At 44.4% G+C, this 20,939-nt stretch overlaps 2 protein-coding genes across 3 annotated transcripts in view; one reads left to right on the forward strand and one right to left on the reverse strand.

Annotated features, from left to right (window-relative positions):
• IL37 (interleukin 37) overlaps positions 1-20,939 on the forward strand; it is a 171,047-nt gene that overhangs the window by 100,919 nt on the left and 49,189 nt on the right. The window lies entirely within an intron of this gene.
• On the reverse strand, positions 284-4,829 carry LOC139075665 (interleukin-1 beta-like). Its single transcript, XM_070573306.1, has 6 exons — positions 4,813-4,829; positions 3,823-3,874; positions 3,359-3,563; positions 2,646-2,807; positions 1,243-1,373; positions 284-490 (listed from the first exon to the last, which is right to left on the reverse strand). The coding sequence occupies exons 1-6, from the start codon at positions 4,827-4,829 to the stop codon at positions 284-286; spliced, it is 774 nt and encodes a 257-aa protein (XP_070429407.1).

Raw genomic sequence — 20,939 nt, forward strand, 5'->3', positions numbered from 1 at the left:
GAACCTGAAGTGCAGAGATTTCTACCAGGCTGTCTTTGAGTGAGTAGCAGAGGTGAGAGAGGCCCTTCTTAGCAGAGGGGGTCTGAGTATTGGCCCTGGCAGATGGGGCTGCTCCACCCGGCTGGTGGGCATGAGATCTACTTAGCACTAATATAGAGAAGGCAGCTGGGCATTGATTAGATAACAGTGAAGTGCAGGCTGTAGCCACGTTCAAACCTTTCTATTTCCCTCTGCCATCCTTAGTGTTATTCACCACATGTGGGTTCGCTCGGTACAACTCTATTTATGGGAGTTGCATGATGAAGTCAGTTATATGCTCATCACCTCTGGTATTTCCTAGGAAGACGGGCTGATTTTCTGCTTGAGAGGTGCTGATGTACCAGTTGGGGTACATTGCAGACTCAAATTCCACGTTGCCCTTGATTTGCAGCTTGTAGAAGACAAATCGCTTTTCCATTTTCCTCCTTGGATAAGCATTGGGTTCTACTGACTGCAGAAAAATGGAAATAAGAAGTTTTGTGATGAAAGGGACAAAGACACTCTGGTAAAGATGTTCTCTGTGTCAGCTAGAAAGGAAGCTGATGAGCGGGTCACAGGACCAGGAGCTAGACTCCTAAGTTATCTTTGTGACCATAACTTTTGGTGGGGTGACTAAAGAAGCGCTTATCCTTTTCTGAAACTTAGTATCAAACGCTAGGGAGCATAATATAGGTGGGAATATTTTTAAAAAGTCAAAATTAGGTTAGAGCTTCTAGGAGTATCTAATTTCCAGGGACTTTTGTTGTATTTTTCCTTATGGCTCTGGCTGGAATGACTTCAAACTTGGAAATAAAGGTTTTGCTGGGAACGCTGATGGGGGTCAGGGGGAGGCTGCTTATGGGAGTGGAGTGGAGATGGTGACAGGTGACAGGTCGCTTGAATTGATTAATTTCCCGAAGTGTCATCTATCAAATGGAGCAATCCTAATAATGTATAATCCTTTCAACCCTAGCATTGTGTAATCAGTGGGGTGGTAACAATAGTAGGACATACTAACATCAGCAGGATGATTTAATTTTCCTTGGTGGGAGCGAACGTTGCATGCATTTAACACTTGCATTAAATTTATTTACATTTATGCACAATTGTCAAATATATCTACTCCCAGGTTTTCTGAAGGGAGAAGGTGATTGTCTTGGAAGTAAGGGATGGCTAGGGGTGCTTCAGAGGAGCCGAGAAGGGCCTGCAGCTCCTGGTACTCACCTCCAGCTGCAGGATGGGCTTCCCATCTTTTGTCCCACAAGACAGGTACAGATTCTTTCCCTTGAGGCCCAAGGCCACAGGTATCTTGTCAGTCTCTTCTTCTCCTTGCACAAAGCTCATGCAGAACACCACTGGAGAAAGGAGAGGGGCCTTGTGGTCAGGGACACACAGCAGTGCAGGGTTGGCCCAACCATTGGACCCCAACTCCAGGACTCCTACAATTTAGCATCCTCTGTGGAAACCCACACTCGGGTTCCTATGGCCTAACAGATAGGATAACTTGGCTTCTCACAGACAATATCACGGCCACTTGGTTGATTCAAGTTTCCATCCCAAAATGTCTAGGGGTTTCTCAGAGCTTCATCACAGTGGCAATGAAGAATTAGAGGTCTAATTTTTAACAACTGAAGGAAAACAGGAAGCCTTCTTGTCAATGGCCAGTGAAGTGCCCACTGCATGAGCGGAATGCTTTGATCAGTGTGAAAGGCAAGAAAAGAGATCAAGCTGGGCTCCTGAAAGAAATCAGGCACAAATCTATTTCAGGAACATAGAGCTGCAAGTGGGAAGATCTTGGGAAATGAGAGGCTTAGCTGGGAAAAGTGCTCCAAAGAGAGACGCTCATTTCAATCTTCCTTAGTCACAGTGGTCTCACTTGGAGGCCCTGAGATCGTGCCTACAATCCAGTTCTAGAGAAACAGGATTGTCCAAGCATGGCAGAGAGCAGGAAGCTTTCCCCCAATGATGCCTATCTCCAAGGTCAGCAGCCTTGGAAGAGAACAGGCTGCTCCTTTCTGCTGTTCCCTTGGGCACAGTCTTGCATGCAGAGTTCAGCCACAGTGACAAGATACCAGGCAGATACCCTCAACTCATGGGCTCCCCAGTTTTGAAACAATAGCCAATTACAGTAGAGAGATATAAGTTCCTTCTTGTCAGTAAAATTTCCCTACAAGAAACCATCTGGTATTAGGCAGGAAGGATGTGAGGGTGTAAGGGGGCAGGATTGGGAATGAGGATGGACATATTATCTCTTCGCCATGCTAGTCTCAATTTCAACAACAGGAAAAAAGAACCCACTGGCAGTTAGGTCATGTCCATCAAACGACCCCTTTCCAATGGAAGCAGTGACGTTGTACTCTCATTAAGTGACTTGGCTGGACAATGGTCCTGGGTATGCTTGAGTGTTCTAATGACTCAGAGTCACATCTCTTGCTGAAAAATGAATGCGCTAAAGGAATCAATCTGGTGTCTTTGCTAGGACCAAAGCAAAAAGTTTTTGTGTTCTTTATTGTATGTTTTTTTCACTTATGTTGATAATGTGCTTTAATGTTCTACTTTGCTGAAAAATGTAGAAAATTAACTCGATGACAGAAGAACAAGAAAGGAATCACGATGTCCCCAACTACCTTCCTGGTTCTCCTGGGTTCTCTGGAGGTGGACAGCCTTCAGCATACATGAGCCAGACAGTACCAGGGCTTTTTCCTCTATGTCCTCAAGTTTGATGTCCAGCGATTCCACAGGAGAATAACTCTCATAAGTATCATTCTGCTTGTCACAGATGATGGGTTCTGAAATGTGGAATACATATATTGTTTAGAGAGAAAATCAGAAGGACGTGCCTGATGATATGAGGCAGCAGAAGTTGGTTGCTCAGACGACAACTGAGCATGGCAGCCAAGGTTCGATTATAACATTGGTGGGGAGGAAGTTGAGGTGGGTAAGAACACTGGACCTGGCACCTTAAGATGCGGATTCAAGCTTCAGTTCGATTGCTTGCTGTGGACCGTCAATAGAGCTCCTTATGTAGAATGGCGAAGGCAATAACACTGGCCCAACAGGGACACAGTGAGACTTTCAGGAAATAATGTAAGCGAAAGCACTCTGAGAATGATGGAGAGATTTGCAAATGTGAGTAGTTATCAAGGTCTTACTTTAAGAATAGTTTCAACTCAAGGGATGATTAGTTTGGCTTCTAGGCTTCTCTGCTTTCCTCTCATCACTGGGCCTTCTACTTTTAAAGGGCTTCAGCTTTGGGGATGTTTCGTTGACTATTGAGTTTTGGACAGTGAGAAGGAAATGCCTGAAGATCTCCTGTCTGCCCTCAGCTCTCATTAAGTACCTTCTTCAAAGATGAAGGAGAAGAGGCTCCTCAAGTCATCATCCTGGAAGGCCTGTGAGCAGGGAACGGGTATCTTCTTCAGCTTCTCTACAGCCACAATGATTGATGCGGCATGCTTGAAAGTCTTGTTGTAGAGCTGCTGGGAGATGTGCAACATGATGGCCCCATTTCCAACGGAGCTGAGGTCCAGATCTTGGAAGCTAGCCTGTGGGGAGACCAAGGGAGTGAGCGTGTCAAGGTGGTCAAGCCAGAGAACTCCCCGTCTTGATATCAGAGAGATGGAAATGGCGTTTTTGGTAACTAATTGCTAATGATAAATGCAACTTTCTCTGAAGCCCAGAGAGGTTAAGTGGCTTACCTGAGGCATGTGTCAAGTTAGGAGCAGACCCAAAACCAGAATGTGGGCTTTCTGATGCCCGTGTTACAGCCCCTCTGAGAGTTGTGAGCTAAGCCCACCATCTCACCTTCATCTGTTTGGGACCAGCCGCCTCAAAGAACAGGTCATTCTTATTGCCACTGTGTTAAAAACAGAGAGATTACTCAGTTGTGTCTCCTAGACAAGTTTATTTTTCTTTCCCTGCAAAGAGTTTTCACTGTTAATAGGAATCTGCAAACAGCATGCCCCCTAAAGCTGCTGAAGTTGGCAAATTCCATGGTGATATACATGGAACAGGATAGGAGTCAGGCAGGTACCCCGGGTGCTCCTTTTGGATCCTGAGACCTAACTTCCAGCCCAGTTGAAATCTGAGCTTTCCCTTGCACTCAAGCCACACTTTGCCAAGAGGTGCCCTGTAGTGGCCACTTGGAATCTTTTCTTCCTGTTTGCCATCTGCAGGAAGGCCCTGCAGAAACAACCTCTGGATGCCTATGGGTTTCAAGGCTGGATTTGCAGTGAGAAATCAGTCTTCACCCCAGGTCAACTTGGAACCCTCCTCGCCACTGAAAGAAGAGGTTTGGGGCAAATCTGGTCTCTAAGCACAGGTAAGACTCCACTGTTGAAGGGGTCCCTGCTCACATCATTGGTCTCAATCTCCACACTGACCTGCAAATTGTGTTTTCACTAGTGAGTTTGGGTACTGCTGCCATGGCTGCTTCGGAAACCTGTATAAATAGATGAAAATGAATGACCTTGGGGCTGGCCCCGTGGCCAAGTGGTTAAGTTCGCGCGCTCTGCTGGAGGCGGCCCAGTGTTTCGTCAGTTCGAATCCTGGGCGCAGACATGGCACTGCTCATCAAACCACGCTGAGGCGGTGTCCCACATGAAACAACTAGAAGGACCCACAACTAAGAATATACAACTATGTACCGGGGGGCTTTGGGGAGAAAAAGGAAAAAAGTAAAGTCCTTAAAAAAAAAAAAAGAAAGAAAATGAGTGACCACTTGCCATTCTAGTCCCCATGAGGGCTTCCTTCATATGTAAGTTTCCCTCAGCACCTAGTACATAGCAGGCATACCCGAGTATGTTGGCCATGCCTAGTGCCCAGACTCTAGGTGGTTGATCTTCCCTAATTAGTGAGCAATGTGGGATGAGGAAATCTGATTGTGTAAAGTTTTATAAAAATTCTGCCGAAACGTCAATAAAATGGATAGATAGTTCAGAATTCAACAACTACTGACTAGAGATTACTTTTTCTCCCTAACATGAAAGGTTTGGAAAATCATCCAACATCTGAATATGAAGCTATGAGGCTGCCTCACAGGACCCATTTTTCAATATATGTTTTCACCGGAGTGATTTTTGATGTGATAGTTCCGGAAATGATCTATCAAAGTTAACAGACGATGTGTGCAAGTAGGAAAGTTACATGTTGGAAGTAGTAGTGATTTAAAAACTATCCTTCTTGTGCTTTTTGTTAATATACACGCTAACTTTCAAAGTTTCAAATAATACAAAAGTAGTTAAAGCAAGACGGCAAGCCCTCCACTCCCCCTGCCCCACTGCCTCTCTCACAGGATAAGCCATTTGACCAGAATATATCCTAGTCACTGCCACCCAAGGACTCACCCATCCATCTATTCGTCACCCACTATCAGTTCTCTGAACAGGCTTCTTTTGAGCACTTCCTGAATACCTGGTATCTGTAGATTTCTCTCTATCCCCACACTTCATTGTAGTACAAACCCTTCTTCCTTCTGTCACCTAGGTCATTTAAATCATTTCCTAGTGGTTCGTTGCTGCTATGGAAACTCTGTGCATCCATTCCCCACTCGTCAGTGCCAGATATCTCTCCACAGAGCAAATCTGGTGACATCAAGCCCTTGCTCAAATCCCATCATTGGCTCCCCATGCCCTTTGTGGATGAGTCTAAACCCCACAAAGCAAGGCAAGCAAGGCCCACCATGGAATCCTCTGCCCTCCTCTCCTCTCCCACACTTCAGCCCTCTAACCTATGTGCAGTCCCTTGGATGTGAGATCCATTCCAGCCTCTGTGCTTTTGCACAACCTGTTCTTTCTGCCTGGACCACCATCTCCTCTTTGTAGTTTGGCCAACTCCTAGTCCTCGGGACTCAGCTCAGGCTTCACCGCCTCCATGACGAGCCCTTTCCCAAGCTGGGTTGTTGGTGCCCCTCCTCTGTGTGGTGTGCCTCTAACCCTCTGCAAACTCCCTCATTGTGCTTGGTTTGCTTGTCTCCCTTACTGTTAATGTACCTGTTGCAGGGCTGGGATTATAGCTCTCATCTCCCTGCCTGACACGTGACAGTGCTCCATGAGTGTTGGCTGACGAAATGAGTGAAGGCCAGGAGCGATCATGCCACCACTCTCAGGCTTCCATCTTGAGCTAGCTTCCTCTGACAGGAAAATGTTTCCTTAGGAAAGAGTATCTTTGGATTAAAAGCAGAGACTCACCAGAAGCACAATGTCCAGCTCAGAACGAACTCCTCAGTCAACAGCCTTGTTGAGAGGGAGGTAGCAGGTAGGCCCCAAGGACTTCTAGAGTGGGGTGGTGGTTTGGGCCTGGTTGGGGTGTTGTCCTCTTGGAGGGTGCAGTTCTTGCCACGAAGGCACAGTGGGCACCTTGCAGGTCTGGCTTGGGTGCGAAGAGTGTGTGGTTGTCTGGGGGATTCTGAGCCTTTTATGAAGTTTTCTGGGACAGGGAGGTGAAGGGAGCTGACTCTAATCAGGAAGAGGTGTTGTTCTCCTGTCTTGTTTTCACCAGAAATACCTGGGAGGTAAATTTCTGGAGGGCCATTGTCGTTTCATCCATATGGCAATTTTGAAGTGTTTCTTGAGGGCTTTCCAAATTCCTCTGAGAATGTAGGAGTTCCAAAAAGATAAAGTCAGAGGTGATGGCATGTGAGGGTAAGCATCTTTCAGAATGACTTTCATCATTCATTCATCCCTTTGTTCATTCATCACACCGGGCACCATTTGAGGGGTGTGTGTGCCTGTGTGTGTGTGTGTTTGTGTACACAGAGGAAGGGGAACAAACTGCACAGGAAGTAGTAGCTGTCCCCAAGGAGTTTTTGCAACTGCCCACAACTCAAGACAGAATCTGGCAAGTACTGGGGCAGTTGTATAAAGCACCTGTCACGGAGGGGTTATCTGTCCTTTCCTCCACACACACTGAGGGACAGAGCCAGGCCAGAGGAGGCAGAGAAAAGTGGTCCATCTCTGTGAACTGAGAATGCTCTAGGCTGCATGCTGGGCTGCTTTTTGGGAAATTGTAGGCTCTTGTTGGAGGGTTTGTTCCCTGCAGAGCAGGGCTGAGGGCCTGAGAGCATCAGGATAGGTGTGGGGGTGAGTGTCTCCTCACTCTGGACAAGGGACCGTGACAAAGAACTGGGCTGATCTTGGCAACCCGGGGTGGGGTTGTGTGGGGTTGGAGGGCTGGCATCCCCATGTGGTCATTGTCACTGGCTTGAGACCCTGAAAGGAACAGATACGTAGTCAGACTTCTTGGGGGGAGGGCACCCTGGGGCAGGGGCAAGGCTGTGGTGGGGTAGGGAAACTTCCTTTCTGTGTTAGGCCTCAGGGCTACTAGGGCCAGAACTCTAAGCCTCGCACCTGCCTGCGGCCCACCCTGGAGGTGGGGTGCAGGAAATCGGCAGTGCGCTGGTTCCTGCCACACTGAGACTCCAGAAGTGAGGCAGAGAGGGAGGGCCTGGCCTATGGGCCTGGGAGTAGCCACACTGCCCCTGGCAGTTTTACTTCCCTTCCCTGATCCTCAAGCCTTCAGAAAAGCCTCACTGAAGGTGGGAAGGTGGTCTCAGAGATTTAGGAGAAGGCAATGTCCCCTGTCCAGGAAGCCAACTTTAAGTTTCCTCTCCCCGGAAGACTGCCTTAGCGGGGCATCTGGAAGGATTTGTACCGTGCAGAGGGAGGTATAAAGGAACGGGTGTTGGGCCCCTGCATCAAGACATGATACGAGGGGGAGTGACTCTGTGGGTGCATCTGGGAATAATGAGAGGGCCCTCAGTGCCTGGGTGGCTCACCATTGGTTAGTCCAGGTGGCTGATATTGTTTGCCTGTAGCGAGGGGTCTGTCCACGTCTGTGGTTGCAGGATGCTTGTGTACTGGGTTGCCCAGGCTTCACAGCTGTGCTTGTGATGGACTCTTGATGCCCCTCTTCAGGGGAAAGCGCCCCTGTTTCTCTGGGTTTATGGTAGAAGTCCATGACCTCTGCATGCCCCACTGCAATGTGACAGGTTAGTTTAGTTGAAGTCTGTTCTGAGGGCTTGTACCAGCTGGCACCTCCCATCCCTAGGCTCTCATCTCTCAGCCCTCTTCCTCTTGCTCACCACACTCAGCACACAGGCCTCCTGTCTGATTCTTGAATGTCACTCTTGCCTCTAAAGGAGGGCAGATTGATTTGCCCTTTTCTCATTAAGGTTTGCCCCAACCCCCCAATTCTCACCCCCTCCCTCTAGTTCTAGCCACTCTTTAGCACATGACTCTTGTATATTTTCTTCTCACTATCTGAAATGATCTCTTAACTGCTGTTTACCGACAGGTCTCTCCACTAGCCTATGGGCTCAATCTATCAGCCCCTAGTTTTCTTAATCATATTGTGTCCCCAGGCCAGGGTGGGTGATTAACAATTGTTGATTGGAGACTGATCAAATCCCATCCCTTGCAAGTCCCTGCTTGCTGACTCTTGCTGGCTCCTATCTTAAGTTTTATTCCTTGTTCTGCAAAGAATGTGGGCCCTGGAAAGTTAGAGTTCAGTGTCTTTAGGTGGGTGGCTCATGTCCCTGGGTACTGCCCAGTATATAGTGCTGTTCTGGCTGACTGGGTAAGTTTCCCTCTCCTCTCTTACTTCCACATGGGACTTCCTTTGGAAATTGCTTGTTCAGTCCAGAGAATGACCTTAGCCAACAAGGTCCTACTCCACAGGGGCTTAAGGCAACCGAGACCTGCTCAGATCTCTCGTTTGAGCTCCTGAGGTCAGTGTATAGCCTAGGGATGAGAGATTTGCTCAGGGACGAGCAGCAGATTGGGCAAGTCGCAGACTCCCATACAGGCACCCAGCTTCCAGCTTGAGTTCTTCCCACTCACACTGGGTGTCCAGATGAGAGAAGGCAGGGGGCTACACTGTGCTTCTGGGGAGCCCCAGGATGCTGAAATCTCAGCGTCAGCCAAGGGCCACATTCTTTGAGGAGCTTACTCAACCAGTCCTGACCTGGAGAGTTGGGCCCCTGCCTGATTGTCTTTTAACAAATGGCTTCATTGACAGGGGGTACTACACCCTGTGAGTGAAGATGGGGGAAGAGAGCAAGCCCTCAGTGCTTTCTCTAATCTACTGCAGTCTTGCTGGCTTAGCACAGATTGTCTGATTGGCAGACCAGTTAGCTCTCATACATTATTCTGTAGACAGCTAGCCTTTGTGAACTCCAGCAAGTTCCTTGACTCCCTCTTTCCAGAGGTTGATTTCTTAGGAGATGCTATTTTAAAGTGTCAAGGACACAACAGGATTCACCTCAGGCTCATTTTGTTACAGGACAGGGAAATTTGCTCCTTTTTTTTTTGCTGAGGAAGATTAGCCCTGAGCTAACATCTGTGCCAGTCTTCCTCCACTTTATATGTGGGTTTCCTCTACATCACGGCTGATGAGTGGTGTAGGTCTATGCCCAGGATCCGAACCTGCAAACCCAGGCCACTGAAGCATAGTGAGCCAAAATTAACCACTATGTCACAGGGTCAACCCCTGCTTCTATTTCCTTTAAGTTCTAGTCAGGAAGAAAGCAATTCTACAAACAAGCAAACACACTCATCACCTCAACACTGAAACAGAACCTTTCGACTTCGTCTCCGCAGGTAACAACCCTCCTTGTTGGTTGATAGGGAGTTGCTTTGAGTATGGCTGCTTGGGAACATATTTGACCCTCCCCACCAGTTTGATAGCTCCTAGAGGGCCGTCACAAAATCGTCCACCTCTCCTTCTCCCGTGATACCTTGCTTCCCATAAGCACTCAACGAATGGGCCAAATTATCCCTGAGTGAAGGATTCCAGGAGGCACTCAGTGGATGAGTCTGAAAGACCTAAGAGGGAATCAGATGAAGCTCTGCTCTCCTAGCCCTGTCCCCGGAAGCCACTCATTTTCCTGGTGCAATATCCTTATGTTTAAAATGAGGACAAGACTTATCTCTCAGGGTTGTTATAATGATAAACAAGGTCTGTATGTGAAAACATCTAACACAGAGATGCATCATGGTTGACACACAGAAAATATTTGTTTGCCTCCCTCCCTCCTCCTTTCTTGTCTTCTAAGGAGAGTGGCCTATTTCCACTGCTGCTGAGGAATCTCTGATGGTTGTTTATGTGTGAGTATGCATGTGTTAAGACCACAAAGTTAACTAGCAAGATACACTCATAAACAGCTCACTTGGCCTAGGGCTGTGGTGGGAATGGGGGATCCTGTTCCCCAGTGTGTATCACTGTTCCTTTGTTTCATGGTGGTTCCCTGAGGCCTTGTCCAAATAGAGCCCCCCAGTGGGCTCATCACACAGGGGCTTCCTGAATTTTCCAGCATTCTTAACAATTTAGCATCATCCATTGCCAAAAGGTATAATTACCTTCCATATAGTACTTCCACTATGGCTGGGAATACAAAGATGGATTAAACATGGGTTCCTCTCTTAAGGTAACTTATCTTGAATACAAGGAATTAATATTAGGTCCTGAGAAGAGGCAATCCTTTTTGCCATCCCGAAGACTGGGCGTGTCTTGGAAAGGCTCTATCTGAGCAATTATGCACACAGACATCCTCCTCTCTGACCACAGCCTTCCTGCTTTCTCACTCCCATTCTCTCAAAGCACCAATTATTTACCCTTATCAGGACCTCTAGCCCACAGACATCCTCCCTTTCTATCTGCCCTTCTGCTTTTACTTCCTTATCCATCCAATTAATTTCTATACCCCATCTCTTTAACCATTTTCTTGCTGGTCTTCTTAGCAGCTTTTTCCTTTTTTTTCCCCTAGCACTCACTAAACAAAAGCCCAGGCCTGATTCTATCGATGGTCTGCTTCCTCTGCATCTCCATGGGGGCTGCTGGAGAAAACCATCTAGCCTCACAGATGGCTGCTACCTGGATGCATGGGCACCACCCCCCACTGGGATCTCACACTGCCCAGCAGTCCTACAAAACTTTCCTAGTCTACTGTCCACAGCAACGATTTCAAATACTCACCATTGACCTCAAATTCTGACCCCCCACTCTCCCTCACACTCAGCCCATGAAAATAGACACCATCATATGAGAGCTCCCTCAGCATTTCCCATCACACTTCCAATTGCATTCCACCCACCCTGTCCATCTGTTCTCTTATTGCTGGAGTGGTAGAGGCTCCTCATCCTACCTGGGCTGTTCTTTTCACCCAGGCCCTGAACCTCCTGACCCATTTTGTATAATAAAGAATTTGTCTGGTCTTTGTCTCAGATTCTTGGCAAGGAGCCTCTGAAACCCTTGGAATTTCTTCAGTGACAGATAATAATCTGACTGGAGGCAGGGACCCCAGGTAGCTTCAGGGTGGGGGCTAATCACCAGGAAGACCAACCATGTGATTAGATCGAGTCACATGATATCATCCTTTCTTCCTGCATGCTGAGAGGGGAGGGGGACTGGAGAATGAGTTCAATCACATGGCCAATGATTTAATCAATCATACTTAGGTAATGAAATCCCCAAAAAGCTCTGGACACTGGAGCTCGGAGGAGCTTCCTGGTTGGTGAACACAATGATATGCTGAGAGGGATGTGCATCCTGACTCCACAGGGAGAGGCATAGAAGTTCTGTGTTCCTTTCCAGACCTCTTCCTATGTGTCTTGCCTTGGCTGTTCCTCCTGATTTGTATCCTTTATAATAAAATTATGATAACAATAGCACTTTCCTGAGTTCTGTGAATCTTTTTAATGAATTATGAAACCTGAGGGGGTCATGGAAATTTCTGAATTTATAGCCAGTCAGTTGGAAGTGTGGGTGGCTTGAGGACCCCTGAAATGTGACTGGAATCTGAAGTAAGGACAGTCTTGCTGGGACCATGCCCTTTAACTTGTGGGGTCTCCACTAACTCTAGGTGATTGTTGCTAAAGTTGAGTTAAGTCTACCCACTTGGGGTGGAAATGGAATACCCGTCTTCCCAAGGACCTTGCTGTTTTGATCTCTCGCTCTCTCTTTCTCTCTCTCATCTTCAACATTTCACTTTCTACTGGCTCCTTCTCACAAGATCCACTCATGTCTTGCTTATCTAAAACAAAACAATGAAGACACCCTCTTTTCCCTACATGCTGCTTTGTTTCTCTTGAAAGAGAGCCTTCACTTGTTTCTCCTTCTGTTCCTCAGCCCTCGACAGTTTTGCTTCCTCCCACCACTTGAAGGAAACGTCTCTCATGAAGGTCGTTCTTGTTCCTGCAATGGATGGATCGTTTTCAGCATTTTTTTCTTTTACCTTGACTTCTCAGCAGTATTTCACACTATTGACCATTTTCTTTTCTTTTGAGAATACAACCTGCTTCTGCCCCAGTTTCTGCAATACCACACTGGGTTTCCTATGGCCATTTCTTTCCTCATCTCCTTTATAGTTACCTTCTGTCCATCTCTTAACTATTCCAAACTGCACCTATTGTGCACTCCCCATCCTCTGCTTTGATTCCTCATCCATGAAAGTCTCACCATCTTGGATGCGTCACCTTGAGTCCTTCTTCTCACTTCTCTAGTCCCACATCTAATCAATCACCTCATTTGGTTCCTTCTACCTCCCAAATACCTCATGTCTCTCTACATTTACGCCCTCTGCCTTTGTAGGGACCTTGTCCAGACAACAACCCCCAGCCTACCTCCTCAGTAGTCTTCCTGCTTCTAGTCATGAGACCCTCCAACCTGTTCTTCACCCTATTACCAGGGTGATATTTCTGAAACAGAAGCAGGCATCTGTTTTAGAGCTAGAGCCTTCATGGGGCCTGGCCCATGGCAGGTGTTTGTGACTTTCTGTTGAATGAATGAATGTTATGTCCTTGTTTAAACCCTTCAATAGTTTCCCATGGCTCTTGGAATCCAAGCTCCTGGACACAGTTTCTAGCCCTCCTGACCTGGCCCTTGTACACTCCTCTCTTTGGCCTTGAATGTATCATACACACCCTTTCTCTATCTGGAACACCCTTACCTTCCTTCAGCTGGGTAACTGTTATTCATCCCTTGCATCTCAGCTTTCGTAGACCTATTCCTGCCCCACCTTGCTATATGTTTTAGTCACTTCCTGCTCCACCTATTATATACCTATCACATTTTATTGTAATTGTTTGCAGTACCAATTTAACACACCCACTAGCAGTATCTCACTATTCTGATTACTCCACATTCTTGGCAACACTTGATGTAGCCAGCTTTTAAAGTTTTGGCAATCTATTTGGTGTAAAATGATATCTTATTGTGGCTTAATTTCCGTTTCTCTGCTTTTTTTTTGGTGAGGAAGATTGGCCTTTAGCTAACATCTGTTGCCAATCTTCCTCTTTTTACCTGAAGAAGATTGTCCCTGAGCTAATATCTGTGGCAATCTTCCTCTATTTTATGTGTGGGACACTGCCACAGCATGGCTTGATGACTGGTGTGTAGGTCTGTCCCCGGGATCCAAGCTGTGAACCTTAGGCTACTGGAGCAAAGCATGCGAACTTAACCACTATGTAACAAGGCTGGCCCCCCTTTTTCTAATTTTTAATGAGGTTGAGCATCTTTTCAACTGTTTACTAGCTATTTGTATTTACTCTTCTATAAAATGCATTTACTTTTTCCTCCTGGATTTTTTCCCCCTTATTTATTTGTAGGAGTTCTTTATCTATCTGGAATACCAATCCTCTGTGAGATATATATATTGCAAATATTACATCCCAGTTTGTGGCTTGTCTTTTTACTTTTTAGTGGAAAAAGCTTAGTGTTTAAAATGAGGTGAAATTGACCAGTTTTCCATTTATGGTTTATGCTTTTCATGTCTTGTTTAAGAAATCTCTCCCTGCTCAAAGTCACAAAGATATTCTCCAACATTTTGTTATGAAAATTTTAAAGCTTTGCTTTTCACATTTGTGCCTTTTCTATATTTAGTTGACTGCCTTTTCTGCTGGAGAGTAAGGTACCAAGGTCAGGAGGCGTCATATCTGTTTCATGTTGATCCCCAGAGCCCTGCGTGGTAACTGGCACCCAATAAGGGATCAGTGATGGACTAAATGAATGATTGAAAGTAGAAACAAAGTAGTATGGGAGTTCAAGGGATACCTCTGCAAAGATGAAGGAAGAGATAAAGGAGGGTAGTGGTTCTCAATCCTGGGTTCACCCTGGAATCCCCTGGGGAGCATTAAAATGCACTGTGGAGGGCTCCACTCTAAGAGATTCTCTGTGCTTGGTCTGAGGCACAGTTTGGGCATCAGGTGATCCCAATGTGGGATTAGTGCTGAAAGCCACTGGATATGGAGGTAAAATAATGCAGTGGTCAAGGGAACAGATATTGGGGTCAACAGACTTGGGCTTGAATTTCAGCCTTGTTGCTGATTAGCTGTGTCCTCTTGGACCCTTTGAGCCTTTCTCCTCTCCTACAAAATGGGTGTAGAAACATCTTCCTGCCATGGTGGTTGTGAGAGTTAGAGGAGATAAATGCATCCTGGAATGAAGTATCTTCTTAATACTCTGCAGTTGTTCTTTTTCAAGGAGGAAGTGGCATTTGAGCCAGACTTTGATGGCTGGGTAACAGTAAACATGTGGTGATCATGAGAGAAGGGTGGTTCAGGTGGAGGGAATGTAATGATTAAAGAGGGTGGGGGCAGGAAGACATCCTGGGGAGAGTGAGCAGGTGAGTTAGCACTGGTAGAGAGCACAAGGAAGAGAGTAGTGGGGAATTTGCCAGGGGAGCCAGGTGGCCGACCAGGTGCAAACAGTGTGGCTTCTCAGGGGTTCCCATGGACACTGCTGTCCTCCCAAATGTCCTAAATGAGTCATAAGTGAGCAAGGGTTCTGGATTCTCTCTCTCCCTCATTTCAGGAACAGAGCAGTGACTGGTGTTTAGGAGGAGAGTTGAGTTAGGCAGAGTGCAAGAATGGAGGCCCTTCCATGCTGGCAGAGGATGAGGGTTTGGGTCTCGACAGGAGGAATACTGGGGCTGAGGAGGGGTTTGGGAGTGGTGCAGGACACTAGCTTAGGGCAGGTGGGAAGTATTTCTGTGAAAAATGGCCTGGACTGCGACGGTAGGACCAGGCAGCTTTAGTCAGCTTCCTGAAGTGCCAAGTCTTTTAGATGGTCTTTAAAAGCCACATAGTGGGGATTTTAATCTGGCTTTCGAGTTCATAGGTTATTAATATAGTAACAATTGTTAACTATTTGGGAAAACTCAAGTGAGTAGCCTGCATGTTCTTATGGCCTAGGATGAACTCCAGGTTCCTATCTTTGGCTGCATACCTGACATGGTCACCTGGCTGTCCCATAGGCATCTTCAATTTAACATGTCCTAAATAGAACCTTGATATTCCTGCCCAACCTGTCTCTCCCTTAGTCTCCCAGTTCCCACTAAGTGGAACTCCAACTACCCAATTGCTCGAGTAAAAGTATTAGTACTTGTCCTATACTTTAGTACAGGTACTTAGTACTTGTACTTAGTACTTTGTCCCTATTCCTATTCTGTCATGGATCCCACCCTATCCATCAGAGCTTCTGTGGGCTCTGCCTCTGACATAGATCCTACCTTTGTGTTGCCAGTTCACTCCAACCACCCCTCATGTGAGCTCCACCCTCCTCCTTCCAAGTACTCTCCTACTATCTTCATTGCACTGCCTGTCAAGGCATGCATGTACATAAATGCAAACAGAAGATTTTAAATGTAACTCATACAACTGGTGGAGTTATACTTACATATTATTCTTCCTTAAACGTTTTATATTTATGTCTGAAAACATTCCATCTTCCTTCACTTGTCAACTAACAGACTTTATTAGTTTACGAAATCTGCTGATAGCACCAGTACTATGTTGATTATTTTTGAATACTAACTTTGTTCTCACTATCATATATGGTGGTTATTTTTGGGAAGGGGTAATTGAGTTTCCTAAAACAAAAATAAATTTGGAGTATACCCATAAAACATGACTCATGGAATCAGATTCTTAGAGGGATCTCAATATGCCTCTAGGCTGCTGTTAAAGAGCTTTGATGGCTGCCTTGGGAGTGTCTGTCCTTTACTGGGGTCGCCAAGGTTCAAATGCTTGGCCACAGCATCTCCTGCCCAGGCATTCCTTGTTTCTATTGAACCTTCATGGATTTGACTCTGGGGGCAATTAACAATGATCAGGTTCATAAGGGACTGGTAAATAAACTAGAATGCCAGTGTATTACTTTTATGGTGAAGGCCATATTTACAGTGATTGTATATAGCCAAGGTCAAATTAGGATTGGAATTCTGACAGTACATAACATATGTGAGAACTATCAGATTAAATATTTGAGTTTTGGATTTTCCTAGGAAATCTAAATTTGTGATTGCTGTTGACAGGCCTTTCTGGGGGCTATGATTGTCATGCCCCTGATGTTAAAAGACATAGGAAACTGAAGTGAGAATCAGATTGCTTTATTGCCAGTTTTTTTTTTCTGAAACCTGGATTGGTTCCCATTGCTCCCTGGCCTCATTAATGGGGAACATTAATGGTTCCCCATTTCCTATAGAATAAAACAAAGATTTCTGCTTTTAGCAATATGGCTGAGTGTAGTCTTCCTGCCTTCAAACAAATAAGTCCTAGATAAAACAGACTTTTAAACATATTTTTGGACTCCTAGTAAGGAAATGAAATCTCTAAATTCCTCCTTTTGTGCTTCCCTCACCTCTCAAAGTGAGTTTAAACCATATGGTCAGTGAGCAGCAGGTAAGCACACATTAAAGGCAGGCTTCCTCTCAGAGGGAAGCACTTACATTAGCATTACAATTGAAGGGCCCCTAAACTGTAGTTCAGGGTCAATTGCAAGGTAGGAGGCTGACCCCAAGGGACCTGCCTCATTCTGGGACCTTCAAAACATGCTAAATAAAGTGGTTTCCAGGTTGTTCTCAGTCCCTGGCCTTCCAGCAGAAGCAAACACAGATCCTCTCTGGAGACAAGTATCCCAATTTGCCTATGGATTACATTCCCCACAGGCTAATATCAACTGTGTTTGAGCTCACAATCAAAGGTCACTAAACGCACAGAGCCACAAACCGTGAGTGACATGAATGAGAGTCAGCAGAAGCAACACATAAGAGTTGAGACCTTCCAAGACTTCAGCTGTTGGAATTACTGAATACAAAATACACTTGCCACATTAGCAAACATTTGTCTAGCGCTTGCCATGTGGCAGGCCCTGTTATAAGCACTCTACACATTGTGCCAGATACTGACTAAGCTCTACACTCACCCTTCTTCACTCTTCTACACTGGATTAAAAAGTGGGAAGAAGGTGGCAACTCTGCTACTCTTGGTGGTGTCTCTGCAGCAACAGCAAAATGGACAGTAGCAGTGGCAGTCACAGGAAAGTGCCAGCTCTTGCAGTGGCCTCCTGGCAGTGTGGGGCTAATGGCATGGACTTAGATGAGTAAGGTCCCTAAAGGGACAGCAGCCAGCAGATGAGCAGGGGCTTCTGGAGTGGCTGCATGGCTCTGTGGAAGCAGAGTAGCGTGAGCTAAGAGGAGCTTTGGCTCCTGCAGGGGCAGTAGCAGCTTTCTATAGTTTCTGGGTCATACCATCTTCCCCCATTTTGCTTTTCCAATAATTTTGAAACCGACGTCCCTGCATCTAAATCCCTCTCTGATTGAAATAGCTAGACTGATTTCTGTTTCTGATGGGACATTGTCAGGTACACATATAGTAACTTATTTAATCTTTACAGCTCTATGAGGTAGGTGCAATAATTACATTTTACAGATGAGAACTGAGGAGCAGAGAAATTAAGTCACCTGCTTAAGGTCACATAATTAGTCAGGGGAGGTGCTGATATAACATAGAAAATGTTTAAAAACATAAAAGATGGAATTTAAAAATAAAACCAGGCAGATTTGAAAAAGATCCAAATAATCTCCTATAAATAAAAAAATTATAATAGTTAAAATACATGTCTTAGTGGATAGGTTAAACAGCTGAAGAAAGAAAGAATTAATGACCTGGAAGATAGGTCTGAAGAAGTTTTTCAGAAAAATAAACGGGAATTATAAAAGAAAGGTTAAATGATAGGGAGGGTAGAATGAGAGCCAATATTTGTCTAATTGGAGTTTTGGAAGAAGAGAATAGAGAAAACAGAAAAGGCAATATTTAAAGAGATGGCTGAGAATTTTCCAGAACTAATGTAGGCTATGACTCCTCAGATAAAGAAAGCATAATGTACACTGGGGAGAGTAAATAAACACACCACAAATAAATTGTAGTGAAATTTCTGGACAAAGACAAAGAGAAGATTTTAAAATCAATCAGAGAAAAAGAAAAAGGCAGACCTCTTTCAAAGAAATGACAGTTGGAATGGCAGACTTCTCAACAGCAACAACAGAAGCCGAGTTCAATGGAATAATATCTTCGAAATGCTGACAGAGTCAATCTATCTTTGAAGAATAAGAGTGAAAAGGGTGCTTTGCTGGGGGACACATTCTGCCTTACAGAAAATAACAACAACAAAGGGGACTGAGGGTACATAAAATTTTTTGATGTAAACAAAAACTAAGAGGTTACCCCCCAACAAGCATCACTGAAGGGACTTCTAGAGGAACTTTTCAGAAGGAAGGAAACTAATCCCATAAAGAAGGTCTGAGATAAAAAAAATAGTGAACTAAAAAAAAATTATTAAAATTTCAGGTAAATTAAAAAAAATTGCCTACATAAATACTACTACTACTATGACAATAATACTTTTAACTGTTAGTTTGTGGGATTAAAGTAAAGGACAGAAGTAAAATATTAGACAACTAAAGCATGTAAAATATTCAGAAGTTACTTGGAAGTTAAAGTTCAAAGATCCTTCTATTCTTCCCTAGGGGAGTAAAGATACTAATTTTTGACTCTGTGAATTATACAGTGCAAAACTTTAAGGATAACCACTAAAATAATAGAGAGTATAATTTATGAAACAGAGAAAAATATAGAATAAGAAAACTAACCAATAAACACCTCAATCAATCAAAAAAAGAAAAGGTTTAAAGAGAGAAAAATCTAATCATAGAAAAAAAGCATGACAAAAACAGGGAAAGAAAAAGGTAGAAAAATTCAAGTGTACTAATGATACAGTCCTGTACCGAATAATGACGTTTTGGTCAACGATGAACCACATATATGACAGTGGTTCCATAAAATTAGTACCATATAGCCTAGACACGTAGTAGGCTATATACCATCCGGTTTTGTGTAAGTACACTCTGTGATGTTCACACAATGGCAAAATCACCTAACGACACACTTCTCAGAACATATTCCTGTTGTTAAGTGACACATGACGGTACACTAAACCTACCATGAAAAGATAGAGCAAAACACTAACAACAGCAAATTCTGGAGTGACTCTAGTAGTGGGCTAGATAACCAGAATGAGCTCTAAGAGAAGAAACATTGTTGTGAGGTCACTACTTAAGGATGAAAGGTTTAAGTCACAGAAAGACACAGTAATTCTAAACTTGTATGTACCTAATAAAGTAGCTTAAAAATAAATAAGACAAATCTAGTAAGACAAAAGTGAAAAATTTAAAATCCATCACCACAGCGGGAGATTTCAATTTATCTCTTTCAAATATGTAAATGTCAAACAGACTAAAAACATTGGTAAAATTTAAACAATGTGATTAAGAAGTTTGATTTGATGAACATACGTAGAATACTGTTCCCAAGAGTTAGAGAATACATACTAGTCTGAAGTTCATGTGGAACATTTACAGAAATGGACCAGGCACCTAGACCATAGAGAATCGCTGTCATGCAGAATGAAACAAGCTCCTGAGCCAGGATTTCAAAGCCCTCCACAGCCTGCCTCTACCTGTCCAGCTTTATCTTCCACCACACCTCAGTGCACACACTCTACTATTCACTATCCTTGATACAAATTCCATGCTCTCTCAGCTCAAATCATTCTCTCTGCCTGGAATAACTGCTTTGTACATATTTTCCTATTGAATTCCTACGTTTATACCCCATCTACTCCAAGACAATGCCCAATGGGGGTTACTCTCTCTTTCTCCCCCATATTCCTACATTATCTTTTTTTCACCTCAGTTATATTATTTATCATGTCTGTCCTGTGCCACAGTTTTTCACTTCGTGTCTGCCTTTCCTCTTTTCTAGATCCCGAGAGCTTCTGGAGGTTTGGATCATTTCCTTGTTATTTACTTATTCCCCACAGCACAGTGAGTGGTTAATAAATAGTTATTGACTTAAATTGAACTTTATTTAAATGAGTCTGTTCTGCATCTAATTGACTCTGGTACCATTGCAGAGGAAGCTTTCTAGCATAACCAGGGAATGGGGAACTATATCAAAGGCGGGGCTGTGCCATGTGGAAATGCATAAAACTTTCTCTCCAGCTGCTGAAAAAGAGCATGGGAAGATGCAAGAACAAACCCTTTCACTTTCAGAAAAATGTAAAATGTGGCACTTGTCACTCTCAGGTGGTATTTTATCGTGAAGTTATCACTGGTGTCTTATGACTGCATTGTTTACCCAGATATGGATTTATCTTCCATGTAAGGAACTGAGGACAGGAATTTTGTTGATGCAGACTCTTGATAGTGAAGCCAATATTCAGAGAATTTCTAACATGTAGTTTGTGAAGAATTCTGTTTTGCATTCCTTTAAAATTTGTGTAACTTGGTGGTTTAACTTAGTTGTAGGCTGATGGAATGTTTGGGATAGCCTCATAAATGATGGCTTTGGTTTTATAAGAGTTATTTTGAAGCTGTTATTTCTGGCAATACTTAAACAGCATGTACATTTGCTTCTTAAGGCCTCTTCTAGATTCTGATAGAAAATCATATCATCTCTGTATAGAAAAATGCTTATCCTTCTGTCCTGTATAGTAGGATATGGACCTAACTTGTCCCCAAAATGAGATCAGGTGAGAAAAGTGTAGTTTACTAGGAAAATTGGTGGGGCAAAATAATCTGTTTTGTTTAC

Source organism: Equus przewalskii, chromosome 14, assembly GCF_037783145.1.
Source record: "Equus przewalskii isolate Varuska chromosome 14, EquPr2, whole genome shotgun sequence".
NCBI classification, from domain to species: Eukaryota; Metazoa; Chordata; class Mammalia; order Perissodactyla; family Equidae; genus Equus; species Equus przewalskii.

Coding starts and splice junctions, on each gene's coding strand:
- LOC139075665 (XM_070573306.1), bottom strand. Junction 3,564..3,822: donor CTGGTCCCAAACAGATGAAG/GTGAGATGGTGG, acceptor GTCTCCCCACAG/GCTAGCTTCCAAGATCTGGA. Junction 1,374..2,645: donor AACCCAGGAGAACCAGGAAG/GTAGTTGGGGAC, acceptor TCCTTTCTCCAG/TGGTGTTCTGCATGAGCTTT.